This window comes from Tasmannia lanceolata, unplaced genomic scaffold, assembly GCF_043159265.1.
Source record: "Tasmannia lanceolata isolate RefF3 unplaced genomic scaffold, GAP_Taslan_0.1 ptg000015l, whole genome shotgun sequence".
Classification (NCBI taxonomy): Eukaryota; Viridiplantae; Streptophyta; class Magnoliopsida; order Canellales; family Winteraceae; genus Tasmannia; species Tasmannia lanceolata.
This window is the reverse complement of record NW_027518692.1, coordinates 45,668,262-45,690,910: the sequence shown is the minus strand read 5'-3', so window position 1 is coordinate 45,690,910 and position 22,649 is coordinate 45,668,262. Positions and strand designations below refer to the sequence as shown.

Here is a 22,649-nt window from a genome sequence, read left to right as displayed (position 1 = left end):
CTTCTGGGTAGAGTCGATTTAAGTTGCAACCCGACAAATGAATGGTTTGGATCATCCTATGAAATGAACTCCACAGTACTTTTTTGAAAAAATACTGGACTTCATGAACACACACCATGTAAAATCTCATATATTTAAAATTTTAAATCACGATCGATTGGGACTGTTGATCTTGTGGGCAATCATGTAAATAATGTTATGGTAGGCATGGAAGAAGAGCCTAGTTCTTCCCATGCTGATCCCACTCAAGTGGGCCTATCATTCATGTGGGATGTGATTGCAGTGATCGGGACTGTTCATTATATGGGCCACCACAAAGCCATATGATATTATTAGGGATTGTCTAGGCAATTCGTGAAAATCCATTTTGAGGCTAATTTTTGTAGGTGGTATTATTCATTCATGAACTGGAATAAAAATCAATTCTCAAAATCCAAAACCAACAGCGGCAAACAGAGCCTGAATATTCTACTGAGTGATTTACAAATGGGCGATTTAAAAGAAGATTATAGAGGAAAAACCAATGTAAAAGCAGGCCTGTTTGGAGAGCATAGACAATAACGCCATTTGTGACTTACACGCTATTCACCTCTAAAGGATTCTATTATAAATAAAGGGGAAGAAAGATTTAAAGCCATATCCAAGCAAATAGAGAGTTTCCATATTGAACAGAGAGGCAAATCATGGCAGAGGCAAACAACAAAACAACTATGATTCTTAATCTGGTTCTGATGATCTCACTTCTTCTCATTGTTTCCATGGCTGAGGGCAGAATATTCGGCGAAAGTAAGTTTATAGAGTTACTTGTATAATTAATTTTTGAGTTCATTTGTTTAAATTAAATTACTCTTGTGTAAGGGTATCAATGGACCCACTTCGGATCGGATCCACCCATGTCTTGGTCACGATCCATTGGGATCCTTTATCAGTCTAATCCATTTCCGACATGTCTCGGTCAGATCCATTTTGAATCAGACCGTCTATCGGAGTGTCCTAGGTCCTACTTCAGTCAAGACTTATGTGAGGGAAAAGGGAAGAAACTCTGAGGGGAGAAATGCCATCCAAATGAAAAGCGAAAAAAATCAAATTCTCTGTTATTTTGAGTAGGGCTTTTTAATATCACAAAATTACCCCCGTGAACAGACCCAAATGAACGAAATATGGAGGATTCGGATCTAAGATGCACAAATCATCTTGGTCACAATCCGAAATAATTTCAAAAAAAAAAAACTGAATCCAATGGACACAATTGGATCGAACAGATATGCACAGATCATGTCCGTTAATATTATCGGAGGACCGTCTGCGTCCATTCACACCCAACTCTCTGATATTTCGATGATTTTATGTGATTTAAACACATTAGTAATGTAATTTGTCTCTGATTATGTGATTAAACAGTTGGTTTCACAAAGAAAGCTGCAACCCCAGACTGCAAAACGGTGTTTGGAGTTCGGTCAGAGGATACATGCTTTTCAGTGACAAAATTATTCAACTTGACAGAGCAATTTTTCAGCGGGATCAATCCTAATCTCAACTGTGACAAGCTCTTCGTGGGTGAGTGGCTGTGTGTTGCAGGGGCACTGGGACAGTGATGAATGAGTTTTAAGGGAGAGAATAAACTTGACTCTATGCAGGATTTTCATTCCATGTAGTAGTTATATTATGAGAATGTCACTTTTATACAATAATTGCATCTTCCTTCTCTCATTTTCTTCCTTCTCTTTTCTAAAATAATGGCTCATTCCCGAAGGGCCCTTTTTAAAAAAACTAGAATTGATCTAGGAACCCAAGGCGGCACCTTAAATTTTACTAGTACACATAAAAGATACAGGACGACATAAAACCTTGCCTCTAACTCATAATACAAGAGAAATATGACAGTGAAGCCTTTTTCCCCACAACAATAGAAAAGAGGGGAAATTAATCATTATCTCTTACGAATATAATTATATAAGGAATATACATTTGGTCGCATCTCGGAGCTCCTCTAGAATCCTTTGGAAGGCTAGCCCAATCGTAGAAGACAGAGTTGATGCCAATATCACAGGCATAAATTAGCCATGTTGTCTGCAACAAGATTACCTTCCCTGCAAATACGAGTGATTGAAAAATCCATAGAAGATAATATATCCCTTATTTCTTTTAAATGAATACCTTCCCCGCAACATGTACCTGGCTATCAGATTCAACCCATTTTTTTTTTATACCCTAGGTTGCCACTACAACCCTTATTTGTTTGTCTTCTTCTTCGCCTTAATAAATTATGCTTATTCAGCAAAAATAAATGTATGTAATCAACTTTAAAGAGAATCAACAGGTGTAAATAAGTCTAAAACATGATTTCAGGTATCCTACACACGTGTTTTCCTCGCATCTGAACTGCCAGCCAACCAAAGTAGGGTTGCTCCCTCTCCTGATTCTAGGGGTAGTCTGTTTGGTTGCATAGCATAGACATGGAGAACAGTGGAATAAGTAGTCAACAGGGAGGAGACAAGCATTGGATTTGCCTACGACTGACCTTGGAGAACAGTGGTAGGTAGTGTTTGGATGTCAACCTCCTATAGTGATGGTACGCTTGTCATTATATATATATATATATATATATATATATATATATATATAGAGAGAGAGAGAGAGAGAGAGAAAGAGAGAAATCCAAGCAAAAACATCTTCAATCCATCACATACAGAAAGATATTTGTAAGGTTGTTAATAGTAAAATCTAACTTTTATAAGGTTTTAAACAAACTGGAGGAAATCCAAATTTCCTGTATCATAAATGGGATAATCCAAACACTCAAGGACCTTAAAAATTGCATATTGTAGAGTAATAATTAGAAGCATCCATCAAATTACAGCGACCATTTTCGACCAGAAAGAAAATAGAAAAGAAAACTTCCTCATTCAAAATAAATAAATATCACTACAACTACAAACAGCATCTCATATTTAACCCAAGATAACATCCCTCCCCCCACTTTGTTTATGCATCATTGAACAATGAATGAGCTATGTTTTCGGATCCTTATTTGAATTTACGCCTTAGAATAATATACTTAGAATGGCAAAACAATCAAATTTCGCAAAACCTGACTGCGTGAATTTGATTTCAGAAGCGAAATCTTACCTCTTCTTGTTTTTCTTTCTTCCTTTCACTGACCTTTCTAGAATTTTAATCCGTTGGCTGATAGCGGAAGATGAAGAAATCTTCCTGTCAGAGGACTTAGATTCTTCGATTGGTGAAGATGAAACAGCTGGTTTTGTTGATTTGGAGGCATCGAGCAGAAACTTAACTCTCTCAAACATCGACTTAGATCCCCAAAACGGAGAAATATTAGTCATTGGTGCAGTTGTAGCAGGCGGCGGCACTATTTGAGGAATACCCAGGAACTTCTTCACTGGGGGGCGTTTAATTACTGTTACAACAAAATAGTATTTGCTTGGATGGTTAGCCAAAAAATAAAATTCTGAGCCCTCAACATGAAAACCAAACATGGTATTATCAAAATTAAGTTGTCTATGACACAACAGTGAAGGCCTAAGTGAAGGAGCACACCTGATCCGTACACAAGGGAGAACAAGTTCGAGGAAACCCAGTAACAAAATATGGCCTGCCAACATACACAATCAATTGTGATAAGGTCAAACCTTATAGAGGCTATTCAGCATGAGAATAAAATACAAACATATGCACTACAAAATAAACGGATATGGTGATGCAATCTTATAACAATAGAATGCTATAATAAATGATTGGTTACATGAACGGCTTAACTAGTCAATAATCATTCATATTAGAAGTTCAGACAGTGAAACTGATAAAAAAAATGGCCATAAATTTTCCTCTAAAATAAGAAAAATTAGTTATAGTAATTCCATGTTAGTCTCCAAGGTTTAAAATTTCGGTTTCGGTAACCGTTTCGGACCCCACCAAAAACCGAAATTTCGGACCTGGTTCCAAATTCCGGACCGAAATTCCAAAATTTTGGCTGAAATTTTGTAACACTTTATTTTTTTAATAAATAATGTCATTAAACCGAAATTTCGGTCCGAAATTACCGAAATCTGAAATAAACGGCGAAAAATTGAATTTCGGAAATTTTCGGTTTCGGTCCCCACCGGTATCCGAAATTTCGGATTTCGGTCGAAATTTTAAACCATGTTAGTCTCTAGAATGATTAAATGATAATTATTAAGAAAGGTCCTTGATGGGATGGCCGGAATCGGCGGCGTTATCCGTGATGAGAGAGGAAACTCGCTGATGTCTTATTCGGGCTCCATTGGCATCTGCTATGCGAATGAAGCAAGAGGCTAAAGCTCTCTTATTTGGATTAAAGTGGTTCGCGAAGAACAGCTTGGGTCCTCTTATTGTAGAAGGGGATTCGTCCAATACCATTGCATGGGCCTTGGGGCGATGTCCGGGTCCATGGCTGCTCACTTTCACCATCGATGAAATCCGAGATCTTGTTCGGGTTCTACGGCCCAGACTGGAACACAGACATAGATCGGTGAACTCATTCGCGGACGAGTTAGCACGCAACGGGGCGCTTCGGGAGGGGGAACCCGTTGGTTAAATTACCCCTGTTGATGTTGGCTCTAACCTGATGGGGTCCCTGGTACTGTCAATGTTTCTTTTCGGGCTGTTTGGTTCTTGGTCTTGATCTGAATCATGTATATGGGGACATCTTGTCCTGGTCGATGTATGATTTATGACCTATGGAATAAAATCGCTAATCTTCAACAAAAAAAAATTAAGAAAGGTCCTTGCGATTTATAAAAACTCAGTTTACTTACTGAAATGATTGTTGCTCTGCATTCAATCTGGTGAGTCAATCTAGATATATTGAACAAAAGAAGACGACCCAAATCCAAAATTTTGGTCACAAAAAGAATTGCCAATATGGCAAGAAGGTTGTTTAGTAGCCTTCGTATTTAGAAGTTATATATTGCCAGGAAGTTCTCAGAAGACGAGAGCTATTCAGACAGCCTTTCGAGTTTAGAACCCAGGAGGTGTCTAAACTATCTAGAGAAAAACTTAGGAGGTATCTATTATGTTAGCGCTTTATTATTTTCAGATAACATTTCAATATTATCATATCACTGAAAAAAATCAGAGATATTTGTTGCATAGCACAGCCCCACTGCAACGAGTTGACTACCAATGCTTAAGACACAGTATGTCACATCCACCCTCGAGGACAGCTGAATTGTTAAACCACCAAATATGATATTTTGTTTGGGCATTCCAAACTTGATAGATATGGTATAAACACATACTCCTAGTTGAAAATATTCAATAAAGTAATACAGAGCACAGCAGGCATATCAACAACTATTATTCTTAGGAAATTCCTGTCTATAATTTCTTTGGAGATTTTCAATTTCGTGGTTTTCCTCAAGCAACTGCAAAAATTATAGAATGCTGATACTTTAAAAACATTTCTATAAGATAAGCATTTTATCTTTTTGATCAATTGAAAACTTGGATGTTGCAGTCTCCAATGCTGCAATATGGCAATGTGGATATCTGAGATACTACCTATTAAAAAACAAATGCTCATGGCATTCATCATGCAAACAAACTCAACACAGACAAAGAAAGTAATTATTGTTCTGGAAATGTCCCAATTTATCCTAAGAGTCATAATATGTATTTATATTCAACCCCATGAAAACCGGTAACCAATTTAAAAAGGTAACATCATTGCACGCCCCCACCACGTTGGGTTCAATACTCATATTATTTACACTCATGTTAAACAAGAAGGAGCCTTATGGAAGATTGTCATTTTCCAGTTCAAGAGTAGTTAAGGTTAACATACCTTTGGAAAGTTAATTGTAAAAGGAACCATCATTACAGCAAGGACTCTGGAAAATTTTTTCATGGTTCCGGCCATAGGATTTCCTTCCATACCATCTTGCATATTGAACTGAAAAGAACATATCAGTTGATCATCAGATTGCCTAAAAGGTGGAGTTCAAACATAGTTAACAAATAACATGCGAACACGGTAAACATTAGAAAAAAATTTAAATCATATTAGCACCAGTGACTCTGATTGAGAGAATGTATGTGAACATGTTTAGAAAAGTTCAGAAGTCAACACTCAACTGACTTGATCCAAGGTGGGCCTAAGACAAGTGGAGACATTCCTGTCCTTTCAATTGACCAGGATCTCTTCTTGATATCAAGGGGAAAACTTTCATTCAAGATAGAAGACAATAACATATCATTCATCAGAAGACAATCTTGCTGAAAGTAATGCTTCCTCATATAACGCCTCAACATGAATGGAGAACATGTTGAAGTGGAACATGTACACATGTTTAAAAAAGTGTAGTAACTCAAAACTCAACGACTAAGTCCAAACTGAGTCAGAGAAGTACGCATGTTCCTTTTTTTTTTTTTGAAAAATGACCATTGTATTCATACCATGAAAATTACATTAGGTTACACTGGGGACCAGGAGTCCCCACGTGATTTTACATACTATGATATATCCTAAACCAAAAGAGCAAAACCAGAATACCCATAGGTCCACTTTTAACGATAGAGACCATAGATCGACTTCTTCTTTATACCATACCAAAAATCCAGCCCAAAAACTCCGGGCACACCATAAGAAAAGTTTATCTGTGATGTGAATAAACGAGAAATGCTTCCACCACTGAATACCTTAAAAACCAACGCGCCCCTACTGATTCATAAAAAACTAAATCCATTTCTAAGCTTTGCTATCTTCCCAAGGTGATCTTGAAACTACCTATGCCGAGCATTTCTCCAACTCTTCCATGATGTGCCGGATTTGGAAATCCGGCATTTCAAAGAGCAATTCCTCCGGAATCCGAGCTAGGTATCCAGGGTTTTTTCTGCTAGCGATCCTTTCCTCCACCAGCCTGATGTCTACTATCTTGTTGGCTTCCCAATTCAGCCTCCTCTGGGCCCTTTCCTCATTCAACATGAATTTGAAGAAAGGGTGTTATGTAGTGGCGAGTGGGAATCTTCAATCGAGCCAGTCCCACAGAGCTTATACAGCATGACGGGGCAGTTTTAAGCCTCTAATTTGAATAGTTTCCACTGTTTCCGGAGAAGATCTCTCGACATCTCCTTGTGAGTCGGGTCATTGATGAGTGCCCTCTCTTCATTATAGACCATCTTCTTCATCCTTCTGAGGATATTTTCTAAAATTCCATGAGAATCCGTCTGCTCCTACCACCAGCGCAAGAAGAAGAGTCGTTATCCATACATGTTTAAAAAGCTCTCCTTTGTCACACTGATTTCTTGTCAAGGAACTAAACTAATGAAGCCCTAAAGATCCAATTCCAAGACCTTATAACTTCCTGCTACTAAAAATTACTCAGGATGCGTGGATGCTCCACGACAGGTGGCTTAATTATGGAATGAGGCCCCATCCCCGGTATCAAAATGCATGTTGTCCTTTCAATTGATCCGGAGCTCTTTTTTTATATCAAATGGAGAAACTTTCATAGAAGATAAACTCAACTCAACTAAGCCTTTGTCCCAAACTTTTACAGAGGATAAAATACAATAAAATGTACATTCATCGAGAGACGAGCTCGCTGAAAGTAATGCTTCCTCATGTTCTGCCTCAACATGAATGGAGAACGCTCTAGTCAAAATTTAGTTTAGTTTATTGGCCAGGACATTTGTTTGTGGTTTTCTTGATTATGGCACCAATGGGGCTAGTGTTCCATGTGCTCTCCAGTTCTTCCACCAACCTGCCTCAGAGAGAAGGCATGATATCTTCTTATGGAATGATTTCCTTGGTTTTCCTTGGTGAATCCTCAGCCTCATCCCCTGCTATGCCAGTCTTTCCTTCCAAATTGAGTCTTCTCCCTTGTCACCAGAAGGACCAGTGGTCACCGTAGCTTGTTCTGTTATCCGCATTCTCTTTTTTAATGGCTCGGTTATCAGGATGCCCACCCACTCTTTCATTAAATCCCCATCCTTACAGCACCTACTTCTACTTCTACTTCCAGTCTTTCACCATGTTGTGTTATTAACTCATGTTTTTATTATTGTTTATGTAACTTTTTCATTCAAAGGACATTTTTGTAATTTACATTTTATAAATTAAGTGAACAAAAGAGAGGATGAATCCCACGAATGGGACCACCTCATTCCCATGAAATCCTTTTTCCTTCAGTCTTTCCTTTTTATAACTTATTCTTCCACTTCTCCTTTCTTTACACCACTTTTTCCTAGTATAATTTTCTACATGGTATCAAAGCGGGTGTAGGTCAAGTGAATAGTTCAGAATCTGTCTAGGTCAAGCGAAGAGTTCAGATCCGGTCCTTCCCTACATCTAGTCAACACTTGGGGCATCAAAAGATATGTAGATATGAGAAAAGGAGATCCACCAATTTTTATGTCGTACTGCACCATCCCTCAGATCTGGACAAGATAAAATGGTTTGATGTAGATATCTTCAAAGACAACTTGTCCCTTATTTTTGGAATAAAAAATGTCAATTTTCAAAACAAAGAAATGTAGATATCTTCAAAGGTATTTATGATTATTTGTGCCCATTTTTTTTAGTACATGAGTTTTTCACATTTCAGATTTCTGAAAATATAAAAGAAATATCAACATCGTTTTGATCAGTTCTAAAAAAGCTTTTTCAAAGGCAAATCTTAGTCCATCCGATTATTATTTTTTCTTTTTTCTGTTTTTGTAATAAAGTCAAAGGGATGGATTTTATCCAATTCTGATCAATATTTGAAGGTGCCGGAACAAATTTTGTGGAGGTATTTTGGTCCGACAAGGTGCTATCAGTTACATCAACAATTAGCAAATCTTGCTCGTGGGGAGACATCAATTAAGAAAGATTATTGGATTTTCAATAGCAAATAGGAAGAGAGATGAATTTTTTAGTACATAACATGACTAAATCACAATCTTGAGCTTCAGAGGGCTCACTTCCCAGGGAAAGATTTTTTTATTTTTTATTTTACCCCCCTATTGAGGTTGTGTATCAGATATCAGAGGGGAGGCGAGGAGAGCCAATGCAAAGCCTCCCAGGTTTATGGCATCTTGGTCCAAGCGTTCTGCTTTTAGTGTCTGATGTGAACGACGGGGCAAGATTGGATGACAACTCTAGTAAAGGAGCAAATAGAGATGGCACACCGGCGTCTGAGAGAGATGAGAGGAGACACATTCACTATAGGAAAGAAAGACACAGAAGATAGATGTATTGGGATCTTCATCTCCATCTACACCAGAAATTTAGAGGTTCTAGAGCTCACACAACTTCTACAAAGGGCGAGACCTCCATTCATTCGGATAGGTAAGCTCATGAAACACCTTGACAGTTAACCTTAGGTAACGCCTCCAGAAACCCAAGTCATAGATTATCTTCGCAAGTACATTACATTGCTAGACACATCTTCCTGTTTCAGAACTACTGTGGAGAAGATGAGTACTCATGCTTTTGCCCATCATGCTTTCATGTCCCCTCAGTCTACCTTCGAGAGAAGTGATTCATGCAGGTTTATGATCTCTAGAAATAGTTATGCGCAACTCTTATTGTTTACCTTAATTGACTATTGTTAAATTTCTACTAACTGATTTTGATTAAAAATTATCTCTTAAGAATTCCTTTTGAGTTTATGTTGTTAGCTACCAAAATAAGATTTATTTTATTAGTCTACTCATTTATTTATATGTACACAAGTGTCGTATTAGCTAAAAAACTGTACGGAAATGTCATGATGCCTAGAAATAGTTATGCACAACATAAGTGTCTTCGGAATATCAATCCGATTTGGTGGATTTCATAACTCCCATTGCTGTAATGTACATTAGCTCTTCAAAAGTAAGGTCTGTTTAATAAAGAGAATATGACCACAAAAGGGAAAGATTTGAGCAAGGTTGCCGGAGCGGGAATCGAAGGCTCCCAGGGAAGAATCCTGCTTCCTTGGATTTGAGGACTAAATGCAAACTCCAGTATAACTGGTTAAGAAGAAGAAAAAAACTAATAAATGTTGCATCCTATGAGAAAACTTCAATATATTTTCGAAAATAAACATATGAGATGGAAAATGATCCGAGAATTATGAAATCACTCTACAAGACTTTTATTAATCAAAACTATGTCCAAGTTTCTTCCGAAAGAGTTGTAAAAAAGGTACATACCTCAACAGTTATCAAAAAGCTCAATGCGGTAACAACTGGAAGAATGTACAAAGCATCAGGAGTTGTCAGATCAGTGAACCACAATGCCCCACCTCCTTTAAATGATGGAACTTTCTCAGCCATGTTTGAGATCTAAAAAAAATTTTAAAAAAAAAGATAAAAAGACTGAACCTAATCAAGGATAGTCATCTGAAATTTTTAAATGGAAATAAATAATCATTCAAAATTTCCAATTTGTAGCACATCAAGAAACAGTTGGCATGGTCCAATGTACATGTCTAGTAGACAGAAATTTTAAACACATACCAAATATTTGAACTTTAACATATGCAAGTAAAGAATTAAATAGGAAATATAACTGAAAGTACCAGACGAATAAAAAAATCTTACAGCCAAGTAAAAGCTGACAAAAAGAGGACCTTGGATGAAAAGCCCCATCAGCGGACTAAACGGATTGACCCCATGCCTACAGCAATCAGTGAATAACACAGAAAAACAGACAATTAGGACAACAAAAGGCACAGAAAGAGAGTCAGCGAGTGATAGAAATCACTAAAGTCACTGACCAAGGAAAGTAGAGTCAAGCTTTAATAACAAAGGGGCGGCCCAGTAAACGAGGCTCCTGCCATTGCAGGGTCTGGCGATGGCAACATGTACGCAGCCTTACCCCTGCTTTGCAAAGAGGCTGTTTCCGTGATTCGAACCCGTGACCACAAGGTCACAATGGAGCAACCTTACCGTTGCGCCAAGGCTCGCCCTCTTAGTAAAACCTCTAAATTAAAGCCAAGTCAAGCTTTAAATTAAAGAAGACTTGCAACATTATAAGACTTCTAAACAGTTGTGCTCCTATCATCTATAAGTGAATAAATATTCAGAAAGTTATGGTCAGAGTTACATCTTAAATTTAACATAGAACAACAATTTCATTCAATGTTAAAGTCAGTGTATCTTCTCTTCTAATGTGTGGAATAACTCAACCAGTAGAGTTGGCCAATGCATTATATAACAGGAATCTACCAATTGGTTTGCTCTTTGATCAATGATGATCCAACCCAAAAATTATATTCTACTGAATCAAACAAAATAGCCAGCAAACATATAGAAGAAGATAAAACATCATGATTATACATTGTTGCACAGCATATTTCACATGATTTGAGATGTGACATGCTGTATTTAAGCAATATACACAGGGATTGAAATTTCCAATGTTTGAAAGAGACTTGATTAACAGAAGCTCGCAATCACTATAGACCATGGCCTTGGATTACACTTCCACACTTGATCTAGGGGTATTCTTACTTCGCCTATTTATAGATTAAAGTAAAAAATTTAGTATCAACCTTTCCAAGCAAAAGCCTACTCAAACCATATCTGCCAGGAGATTACCCTATTGTAGGGCATATTTCAAAAGATTTTAGATGTGACACACTGTATTACAGCAATATACACAGGGATGGATCACTTAACAAGTATCTCAAGTTATTAGCAAGTCTTGATTATATGGTTGCAGTCTACAAAAAAATTGTAAAACTATCCTTCCGCGAGATCAAGCTGGCAAAAACTTCGGAAGCATATTACAGAAAGAAGGCATATTCACATATCTGATATTGATTACTTCAATTCTATGATTTGTGGACACGGACACGGGTGTCGCGTGTCGACACGGACACGGGTATCGGGGCGAACCCCCGAAATTTAGAAACAGGGACACAGCTAAAATAGAAAGTACATATATGATACAACATCAAATATTAATTAAAGAAGAGCTAAAAAGAGTTTATAATAAAAGAATAGTTAATAATAAAAGAGGTAAACACAATATGCAGTAATAAAACATAATGTCACACTTCACAAGAAACAAAAACGTGTCCACCCACCCACATTAAGTCTAACACTTGTAGCAGTACATCGAAAAGTGTCCAAAGGAGTGTCATAGTGGACACGTGTGTCGTGCCGAACACGGCAAGACACGTGTGTCAGCAATAAATTTGAAGTGTCGGTTCGGGCATTACTTTAATGGTAATTACGTTAAAATGGTGAAAACTGAACATAAAAAGGAGATCAAGCCAGTCTCAAAAACCAAAAAAAAAAAAAAAAACACCAAGTGAAATTATAGAAGAAGACAACAAAAGATAACCACAGACCATCAGGAGAAAGAAAATGGAAATTGGGACTACATCTCTACTAACAACGGAATGAATAAGTCTGTCAGTTTTTTCGGGAGGCTGACGTCGTTTCTCGCCCATGTAACAAAATTAAGGGACTAACCGGCAATGATAAGGTGATCGAACAGTGCTGGTCAATAAAGAAGATCCCATAAAGGAGGTCATGACCTTCCGCCTTGTTGCAATATTTCTCAACAATGGGCCTTGAGAAGGCGTACTTAGCCTCGCTCTCATGGCCCCTCAAAATACCCTCGATACTAAGTTGAACCCCGTCACAAGGCTCAAACCGTCAAAATTCAAATTTAGAAATCTTGGAAGATCCCACCTAGGGCGCAGCCACTCTCTCATGGTTCCTCAGAATACCCTCGATACTAGTCGGACCCCGTCACGAGGCTCGAACCATCAAAATTCAGATTTAGAAATCTTAGAGGATCCCAGCTAGGGCTGAGGCGCTTCTTCCTACAACAGCTCAATAGGATCTCATCCCAGGATCTAAAGAAAGTAGTCGTCGGGAACAAAGGTAGGCAAGTAGCCTACTGGATCACCATAAAGAAGATTTTTCTTTGAATGTTATGCCTGTTGCTAGATACACCTTTAAAGATACTTATGTTCCTTCCCAAACGAACCAAATTGAAGCAATAAAAGTGAGATGCCAAAGGGTTTTATCTCAAGAAGATCACGAAGCAAATTTCCACGCCTCCATAAGCTCAGCAATATGACCTAGAATGAACCAACTAACCCTAAAAAAAACTGAAAACAAAGTTCCAAATTTTGCGTGTGAACCTACAATGGATCGGGAGGTGGTTGGCCGTCTCAGCATCAATGATTCACAATATTTCTTGTCTGTGATAAGGATGTTCAACTGTCGGATCTTATCAAAATAGGCATTTAAACAAAAGGCCTTGATTCTCTACGGATCCTTAGAAAAACACTTGTTCCTAGTCGGAGACCGGCGATCCTGGCCGAGCAATTGGGTGAAGAAGTAACGGAAAAAATTCCGGTTGGATCCCATCTCCAAATTCTCATATCCGAGCCCTATCTATTACTGTAAGTCGAATTAATTCTACTAAGGAGAGAAGCAATCTGTTCTACCACCTAATCAAAGAAATTCCTTCAGAATCTAATGGTCCACACCACATTCTCCTTATCTCTGCAGAAGAAATCAATAATACTAATTTCCTTTTCCGAGTCCATCCTATAGAGCTGGTTGAAATCCAGTTTCAGAGAATTGCAGCCGCACCATTTAACCAACCAGATTCAGATTTTCTTGCCATTGCCAACTCAAAACCAAATCCACTCTTAGAAAAAAGATCTAAACTTCATGATGTCACGCCAAACCGAGATTCCCCGAGTTCTGGACCAATCCTTAGACTTTCAACCCCCAAAGATTGATCCATATTTAGACTCAATCACCATTCTCCAATGGATATTTCTCTCCTCCCAAAATTTTAGAGCCACTTATCGAGGAGAGCCTTATTCTCAACCTTAATCTTGTAAAACCCAGACCCCCTCCGTTAATTGGCGTGCAAACCTCTTCGCATCGAACTAAGTGATGCTTCTTGGTTGTCTGATTATCATTCCATGGGAAATTTCTTTGAAGTTGTTCAATTCTCTCGATCACCGACAAAAGGCAGTAAAAAAATGAAATGTAATTGTTAAAGATAAATAACGCCTTTCTCGGACAGCTTAAGCTTTTGGAGAAGTTGGTAAGTTAACATGGTATCAGAGCCAGAGGTCTCGAGTTCAAACCTCCCGGATAGCAAAAATCCACATGCGATGGTCGGCCCAAAGTGGGATCACATGTGCCACGTGTTTGCCAAGTGGGCCACACGTGCGAGGGAGAGTTAAAGTATAAAAGATAAACAACGCCTTTCTCCAACAGCTTAAGCTTTTGGAGAAGTTGGCAAGTTAACAGTAATAAATGGGGAGATTAGTCAGTACTGCCTTGATGAGGATGATTCCAGTCAAGCATTTCAACCATTTCAGAAGGTCAAATGACATTTCCACTTTCTCATGTCATCTAAATTGATATCACCCTTCATAACACCAATAAAGGACGTAAACAGAATCACATTAACTTGAGCAGGCACCTGCACACATAGAGATCATGTATCGGGAAAATCCCTAACTAATATAGAAAATACTAGAATTTGCAATGATGACTTGGGAGCTTGTTTCTCTAAAATGATCACCCTTCAGTTTCAAAACTACATAATCTCAAATGGGATCAGATGTAATATGTTAGGTTTTGCCAACACCCTCCGCCTCATCGACTACTGGGTCAAACAAATCACATAGTGGCCAAGGTGACAAGCTTCCAAGTACCTAATGTTTACCACAAGGGATAAAGCATTCAAAAAGTTCCAGAAAAAATTGCTATGACTAGTGCAGTAGGTCAGTAAGAATTATTTGATCTCTGTCTCCAGGTAGTTCCATTCACCATTCCCAGGCAAGTTCATAGATCTATTTTTATGATTATCAAACAATGGCATATTTAAGTCTAAATAAATTTGTCCATAATTCGCGTCAAACAAGAGTAAGAGATCCATCCAGGTGTTGTTCTTTCCCCCCCCTGAGCAAGTAATCACTGGGTTACTGCCACTAGTCTTCAAGTTGTCCCTGTCAAGTAAACCCAATACGCAGAAAGGGTCACCTAATTTGTGTGGATACTCAGGTCTGCCTCCCACTTGGATTGCATATTGCTACTAGAGCTTGTCTTGCAATGATATCACACAAGCAAGAAAAATCTAATATCGAAGCTTGAAATACCATCTTTTTTTAATGGTGGCTTGAAATATCAAATTTCCATGGCATGTAAGACCGAGCAATATCCAACAAGATATTTGGTCCTCTCACTCAAAAATAAATGACAGTAGATGGTAGCAGTATATTGCAAAGCATCTGAGGAAAGACTCACAAAGCCATTAAAATGATATATGATTGAAACTTTGTAAGACCTGACCAAATTAGGGATCAGAAAGAGTTAATTTGTAGTTATGCCACAGGAAAATACATAGGCAAATTAAGCCCTTCTTAACATATGAACCGGTTTGTCGTTGTTGAGTTCGAGCTGGCGTACTCGTCCCACTTTTTATCTTTGGTTCCGAGGATGCCATTAACTTTTGAAGAAAGAAAAAAAAATCAGAAGAATAATAACACAAATCACCAAGTTTTAATTTTTTCAGTGGAAGCACTACCATCAGGCTAGCAGAAAACTTTAGATATGAAAAAAAACTGCTTCCAATTTTTTATGATGAGGTACTCTGTCGGTCATTATAGAGTGTTAAAGTATTAAAGATATAATAACGCCATCTCCAACAGCTTAAGCTTTTGGCGTAATTGATTGTTTCACATGGAGGAAAAATAAAAAGGGTGGCCCAGTGAACGAGGCTCCCGCCATTGCGGGGTCTGGGGAGGGCTAGATGTACGCAGCCTTACGCCTGCTTTGCAGGGAGGCTGTTTCTGTGACTCGAACCCGTGCCCACCAGGTCACAATGGAGCAACCCTACTGTTGCGCCAAGGCTCGCCCTCTACATGGAGGAAAAATAAAAGGTTCAAAAATTGCTTACTTGTTTAGTAGCTTCTTTATTTGTTTATGACCCTCTGCATAGTCCTCAGGATCCATTGACTGCAAAAGTCAGGCATGCATTAATGCTGGGAGAAGAAAATGAAACGACAGTCAAGGTTCTTACAAGAGTTGTTTGGTAATATAATGATATTTATGCATGAAAAAGGCAAGATCTTCAAACCGTACATTGTTCATCTTTTGTTTGATCTCCTCCATTTGTGGCCTCACTAGCTGTGCATAAAATAGACATGAATCACTAAAAATGATTTTTTTTTTTTTTTTGAATGGTAAAATCACTAAAAATGATATAGCAACTTAGTGTTAATCACCAAGATAAAAGCTGAAGGGCATATGCAAAGAGAACGAAAAAAGCAGATCTAAACAATAAAAGAACTAGGGGAAATAAGAAATATCACACCGGTCAATTAGAAAACCAATTATGACCATCAACAATTAATGAAACAAAAAAATAGAACATGATGAAGGCAACACTTTCTTGCTACAAAATCAGTGTGAAGTGGTACCTGATAAATGTTTTGGTCGAGCCTAATGAGTTGTTTTCTGGTCCAGTTGGCTTCTACTTTCTATTATTGCAGTCATCTTCAACATCTGGATACGGGATTCAAGCTCATGGGTGATGGCAGTTTTGAGTTTTATGCTGAGTACCATGCCAATGGAAGGGGCTGGAGGTGGTGACCTGGTTATTTCTTCCTGACTTTGCATTTGATGACATTAAGCAGTAAAGAAAACTTCCACTGTTTTGGCCCAAGGAACATAATTACAATAAGCTATGACTATGTTCCTCAGGCCACATTAATGGAAGTTTCATTACTGATAAGGAAAACTCAAATATCTAATAGATGATAAGTCCTCCAGTGATGCCAGTAATAATGATATTTAGACCTAAGAAAATGCCCAAATTGTGACATGGTTATGGAACAGCATGGATCCTAAAATCAACATTAATTTAATGTTTTCAAATATTGCCAAAGAGATTTGGATCCATGTAGCCAAGATGTATTCCAAGGAGAACAATGTTACCCGGGTTTATCAGTTAGTCCAAGAATATTTCTCTTAAGGTGACCGTAATATTACAGAACATCAGAAAGGAATTAAATGTTTACCAGTCACTTAATATACAACAAGTACAGAAACAAAGCATGATAATTTGATGTTGAATGTGTTTTTGTCCCAAATTTTGGAAAGTATAGAACTTTGTACTACGGTTGAGGAATTTACTCGTCTTCAAAGTGCCTCTTTATCTGATCCTTAGCCTTTGGATGCTAAATAGCATTCTGCTTTGGCTGCCTTGGATCGTGGTGGTGGTCGTCGAGGAGGTCGTGAATGTGATGGTGGTGGTGGTCGTGGTGTGAGCCGTGATGGTGGTCATGGTTGTGGTAGGGAATCTATTGACTGTAGACTTTTGTTGGGATAAAAATGGTAAGCCTACACATTGGGTGAACCTTGCTACTTACAATGATGATGACGCATCTACTTTCAATTATTCTATTGTGAAATTCAAAACCAGTTTGGTGCTTGTATTCATGTGTTCCGATCTGAAAATACTAAAGAAAGTCTATGCTTCATTTCAAAAAAAATTAAGTCCCCAGGTATAATTCACCGAACATCATGTCATCACACACCTTAAGGAAACGGTGTGGCTGAATAGACATTAACTTCAAATTGCACGTGCCATCTTGTTTCAGATGAATATTCTTAAACTTTATTGGAGTGATGTTGTTCTTATTGTGTGTCATCTTATTAATGAATGCCAACATCAACTCTTGATAACCAGTCACCCTTCTCAATTTTATTTCCAGAATGACCTTTGTATTCATGCACGCATGCATTTTTGGTTGTGTTCGCTTTGTTCAAAGTTTAGGTCCATGGTCTGATGAACTGGTTCCTCGGGTTTCTAAGTGTATTTTTCTGAGGCACTCTCGTACTCAAAAGGGATACTGAGGCAACAATCTTACTCTTCATAAGCATCTTGTGTCTTTTGATGTTAACTTCTTTTCTAATAAATGTTATCCTTTTGAGTGTGGCAAAGACTCTTCTTCCTCACAGTACAATGCGAGGAGAGAATCTTACATCATGGAAGAACAAAAGGCAAAGTGCATTAGCAAAAATCCAACCATAAAGCTGAGTATAGAGGAGTAGCCTGCGTATCCTGAGAGTTAACTTGGTTAAAATTTCTACTTCAAGAGTTGGGTTATTCATTGATCCTCCAATGCAGATGTTTTTGACAATCAGTCTACAATTTGTATTACTTCAAACCCAGCATTTAATGAGAGAACGAAAAACATTGAGTTTGATTGCCATCTAACTCGTGAGAAGGTCATAAGTGGTGAGATTGCTACTCCATTTCTGGAGACGATAGCCAAATATTTTTCTTTTGGAGAAGGCCAATTAGTAGATCATTTCACACAAGCTATTAGTAGAAGAAGAATATATTGTATTTCTATCAGGCTGGAGTTGTTTGATGTACATGCTCCAGCTTGAGGGGGAGTGTGTATATATTAGAATATGTTTTAAGTGTAATGAGGGGGGTTATTGTCCTTCAACATTCTTTTATTAATGATATAAAAGAGAGGGTCGATAGGGGCTGACATGCATTGATGCCTAGTTGCCTACTCCTTCCCTATCATCTTCTTCCTTCTACTTTTGCTTTGTTCTTTAACTATTGCAACATGAATATATTTAAGCACCATGAAGAATGACCTCTAGCTAAGATGAGTTATCAATCAATTGTTAAATAGAAATTTTAGAACAGACCAACAAAGGATAAGACCATCATGTTATCAACACATGGAAGATATATACATACAAGTAGAAACGAAGGATGAGACCGCGGATGGAACTTACGCTCATTTTCGTAATAGCTTTGATTTGATGTATTAGAAGTGGAATTGTAGCACATCGCATCAAAATAGTTGTTAAAGCAATGGCTGCCCACCTAGAATAAAGATATTGTGCCTTAGACAACATGGAGGTATCAGAATATTCTGCTATGATATCAGAAAGCATCAGTAATTCACAATTATTATCTACCAAAAATCAAAAGAATATGTGTTACATCATAGCAAAAATAAGAACGTAGTATACTTTATGCAAGAGAAATAAATCAAAGTCACAAACCCCTTAGACTTTGATGGCAATGATTTATAAAATACCAGATAAAAATTAACATATTGTACATTTTATATAACATTATTCATTTAAAGACATAATCACTACAACTAATGCAGGCATAGATGTCTAAGCGGACCAGCACCCATGTCAAACCAGATGGAATATGAGTTGAATATGAGAGATAAGTATAGGATTTAGAAACATGAAAAAGAGAATGAGGAAGACGTGGAGGAGAATGGAGAAGGAAAGAGGGGATGTCAGGGTGGGAAAAAGAAGTAAAACCACATCACTTTGGGCCCTCGCCCATTAATATTAAAAGAATTAAGTATGATTTTACAAAAGTGCCAATATATTAGAGTGAAAATATAGTGAAAGAGAAAAAGACAATGCTATTCTACACTGCTGAAATGTAAGATCATAAATCTCTACTATTGTATACATTCTCCCCCTCAAATCGACGGATGAGATCACAGACTATCAATTTGCCAGCAAGAAAGTCATGTTGACTCCAAGTAAGGGCTTTAGTGAACAGTCTGCAGGTTCCTTAAATGGCAATTATGTTGCATTGGTCATTTCGTTTTTCTCTCCTAGATCTCAAGAAAACCAAAACTTAGAATAGTGGATCCACACCATAAAACATGCCAAAATTGGACATCGAATACCTAGGTCTCGCTTGGTCTTAGATCTGCACACATCGTCCTAACCAACAAAGTAATATATCCTGCAGTCCTGCCTTTCTCTTTATCATTCCAAAGAAATTTCTTCTAAAGCATCTTAAGCCTTCTTTTAACATCACTCGGGCATTGAAAAAACAACATAAAATACAAGGGGAGGTTGGCTAAACTGCCAGTAATTCGGCCTCCTAGAGATAAAAGGCTTTTTTCTAGAGGGAAAGCTTTTTCTCAATTTTCACAATCATTGATCCCACAAACCTTTTGAGGGTCTCCCAACAAAAAGAGGGAGCCCCAAAAAACAAGCAAGGGTAGCCTCCTTGCACGGTTGCACCCTAGAGTACAAGCAAATCTCACCCCCATTCCATCCTCCAAATTAATTCACATCAAAGTTGATTTGGCAAAGTTAAGTCTTAGACCTTATGTGACCTCATAGCATCTTAAAACCGCCTTCGGGTTTTGATCTTTCCCTCATCCGGACTATTAAATAAAAGCGTATCATCATCGTATTAAAGATGAGGAAATTCTAAACCCCGATCTCCAAGTTTAAGCCCCTCAATAATGGGCCAAGCGAGCTTGTTCCGTCATTCTGTCAAGTGACTCAGGTAAGATAGTGAAATAAGCTGCTCTTATCTCCCTTATTCAGCCATTTTGGTTCTAGCACTCTCACACAGTCTAATCTATACGAATGTTACCAAATGGGCTTCCCATGGTTCAGATTACCCGTGGAGGATGGTGAACCGTCTAGAGGAGATCTCAGACCTCTCTTGAGCTTTGGATAAGTATCAGTCACGTTTGGAGATAAGTTAACTCATTGGAGAATCAGATCGCAAAGGATGACTTATCAAGCTATTTGCTTATATTTGGATGTTAAATCCTATTGTGATTTGATATTCTTTATCATTTGTTATTTTCTGACCAGCTCGGTCAACTGTTTGTCTCTTTTCTTACCTTTAAATGAAGATCTTGCATCGAGAGAAAAAGAGAGAGAGAGAGAGATGCCACTTGGATTTTTTTTTCGGAAAATGTGCCACGTTGGAATGATTCAACTCAATTCAAGTACTTTCTAGGTTGTTGAAATATCATCTTAAAAAAATTACTTTTTGAAGAAAAGAATGCCTTCAATAAGGGCTTGTTCAACATGTCTAGACCCAAAAAAGTTATGCAAAGTTAGACACCCCGTGTTAACTAGGGAACACGTCCACCTTTGGACCAAAACCAAGACAGAACGAGTTTTATTCAAAACCTGATATGGAATATGACCTAGTAAGGTTGTCTTGCCTGGTTCACAAAGTATACACAATACAAAAACAGGGGAATCAAATAAGTAATACCTTTACAAAGCATAATCATTTGGGGTCAAAGCAACTTTTGTAACAACAACATAAATACAAAGAATAAATTAAGTATGAAATGATGCATTGAAGCCAATACGCTTTACCAGAGCAAAACCAAACATAACAAAAGAGTCAAAGATCATAATCCCAAAAGGCATAGATAATGGTAGGCACAAAGAAAAAAAAATGAAATGACGGAAACGGAAGCCAAGTAAGAGATGATCACCAATTCAAGCCGGTTAAAGCATGAACGCTACCAATTAAGTACTGCAAACCAGCAACAGGTAAGAAGGAATCAGCAGCTGCAATGGCGACTTCGTTCAAGATGGAGGTCTGTGAAACGACCAATTCTGCACTCTTCTCAACTAGAACTTCGGCAACATCACTCATGTATTCGATATTGTCTGACCCTTCTCCGATTGTGCTCGATGAATAACTACAAAAAGATGATCCAAGTCCCATAGGGAGAGAGGAGGGGAAATGTCTTCTATCTTGAAACAAAGCACCGAGACCGGCGGCATTATTGGTATTGGTGTTGTGGAACTCATGATGTGGGAATTTAGTTGTTTGAGGTTGAGATGGATTTTTAGGGGGAGAATGAGGTTGTTTGTCTTCATCATCGTGAATGAGGTGGCTAAAGGAAGGGTGGAGACGGCGAGTGAGAAGGGTGGTGAATCTGGAGGAGATGCTTCGCCTGCAAAAGTAAATGATATTAAGAAGATAAATGAAATTTGCGTGATATTTTGAAAAATATGGATTCTTCGCCACAGAATTAGGTGGAAACAAATCAATGGAGGTAATAACAGAGAAGGGAACTCATTCAAGCCATATATGCTGCAAATTCAGAGAAAATAAGAGAATCCCACAAATGAATTGGGGAAAGGATCTACAAGTCCAATTTAGCAGCATCATACAACAGACAAGATGGCCAAAAACACACAAACTGTTAATACTGAGTTGAAAACTCTGATAAAATATGTTTTGAAAAATACGGATGGTGAAATTCCTTTAGAATCTGAGACTACAAGATGCAAAGATTAGAAGAAGAATAGTGGGATTAAAGTGTGGTTTGCTGACCTGTACATTGAAAGTTTGGAGATCTCCACTTTGGGGTTTCCTTGTAACGTCCTTGAATAACGATTCTATGAGGAGGAAAACCCAGAGCTAAAATTACATAAACCCTAAACCCAAAAAACCCTCCTTCAAAACGCAGTGTCTACTTGTTTGAACTTGGGCCGGGTTCAAACATGGGTCTCGAGTTGGGTTGGTTTTCATTTTTCAGGCTGCAAAAAATGGGACCCAATCTCGGGTTGGGTTGGGTTGGGTCGGGTTTAAAGGAATAAAAAGGTTGGAACTTGACTCGACTCAAACTGAGAGAATATAATACGGGCCAACAACTGTGGATTGATATGTGCGATGGTTGTTTTTTGATCTTTCATTAACAATCGTAAAATACCTGCTCGTTTGAGATTGTGCAGCTGATTGTAATTGGACTCAAAATTAATGTAATTTTTATTAGGAAATCAAGCCTTTTGCCAACAAGCCTTTTGGCAAGTAGCTGATTGTAATATGTACAGCCTTTTGGCAAATAGCTGCCATCTTAGAAATCCTTGGT

The 22,649-nt window shown here is 38.0% G+C and overlaps 1 protein-coding gene across 1 annotated transcript; it reads right to left on the bottom strand.

The window, feature by feature from the left end:
• Window positions 1-1,829: 1,829 nt before the first annotated feature.
• LOC143847571 (mitochondrial inner membrane protein OXA1-like) lies at window positions 1,830-22,422 on the bottom strand. Its single transcript, XM_077356477.1, has 11 exons — window positions 22,112-22,422; window positions 21,261-21,728; window positions 18,760-18,850; window positions 16,081-16,125; window positions 15,896-15,954; window positions 10,549-10,624; window positions 10,159-10,290; window positions 5,825-5,932; window positions 3,559-3,613; window positions 3,130-3,418; window positions 1,830-2,090 (listed from the first exon to the last, which is right to left on the bottom strand). Exons 1-11 carry the CDS (start codon window positions 22,117-22,119, stop codon window positions 2,045-2,047), a joined length of 1,377 nt encoding a protein of 458 aa, XP_077212592.1. The 5' UTR covers window positions 22,120-22,422; the 3' UTR covers window positions 1,830-2,044.
• Between the last annotated feature and the right edge of the window lie 227 nt (window positions 22,423-22,649).

Excerpts from the sequence above, each read along its gene's own strand:
- LOC143847571 (XM_077356477.1), bottom strand. Across the intron at positions 3,419-3,558 it reads CTCCCTTGTGTACGGATCAG|TAATTAAACGCCCCCCAGTG; the intron begins GTGTGCTCCTTC and ends TTGTTGTAACAG. Across the intron at positions 2,091-3,129 it reads AGAAAGAAAAACAAGAAGAG|GGAAGGTAATCTTGTTGCAG; the intron begins GTAAGATTTCGC and ends TCGTATTTGCAG.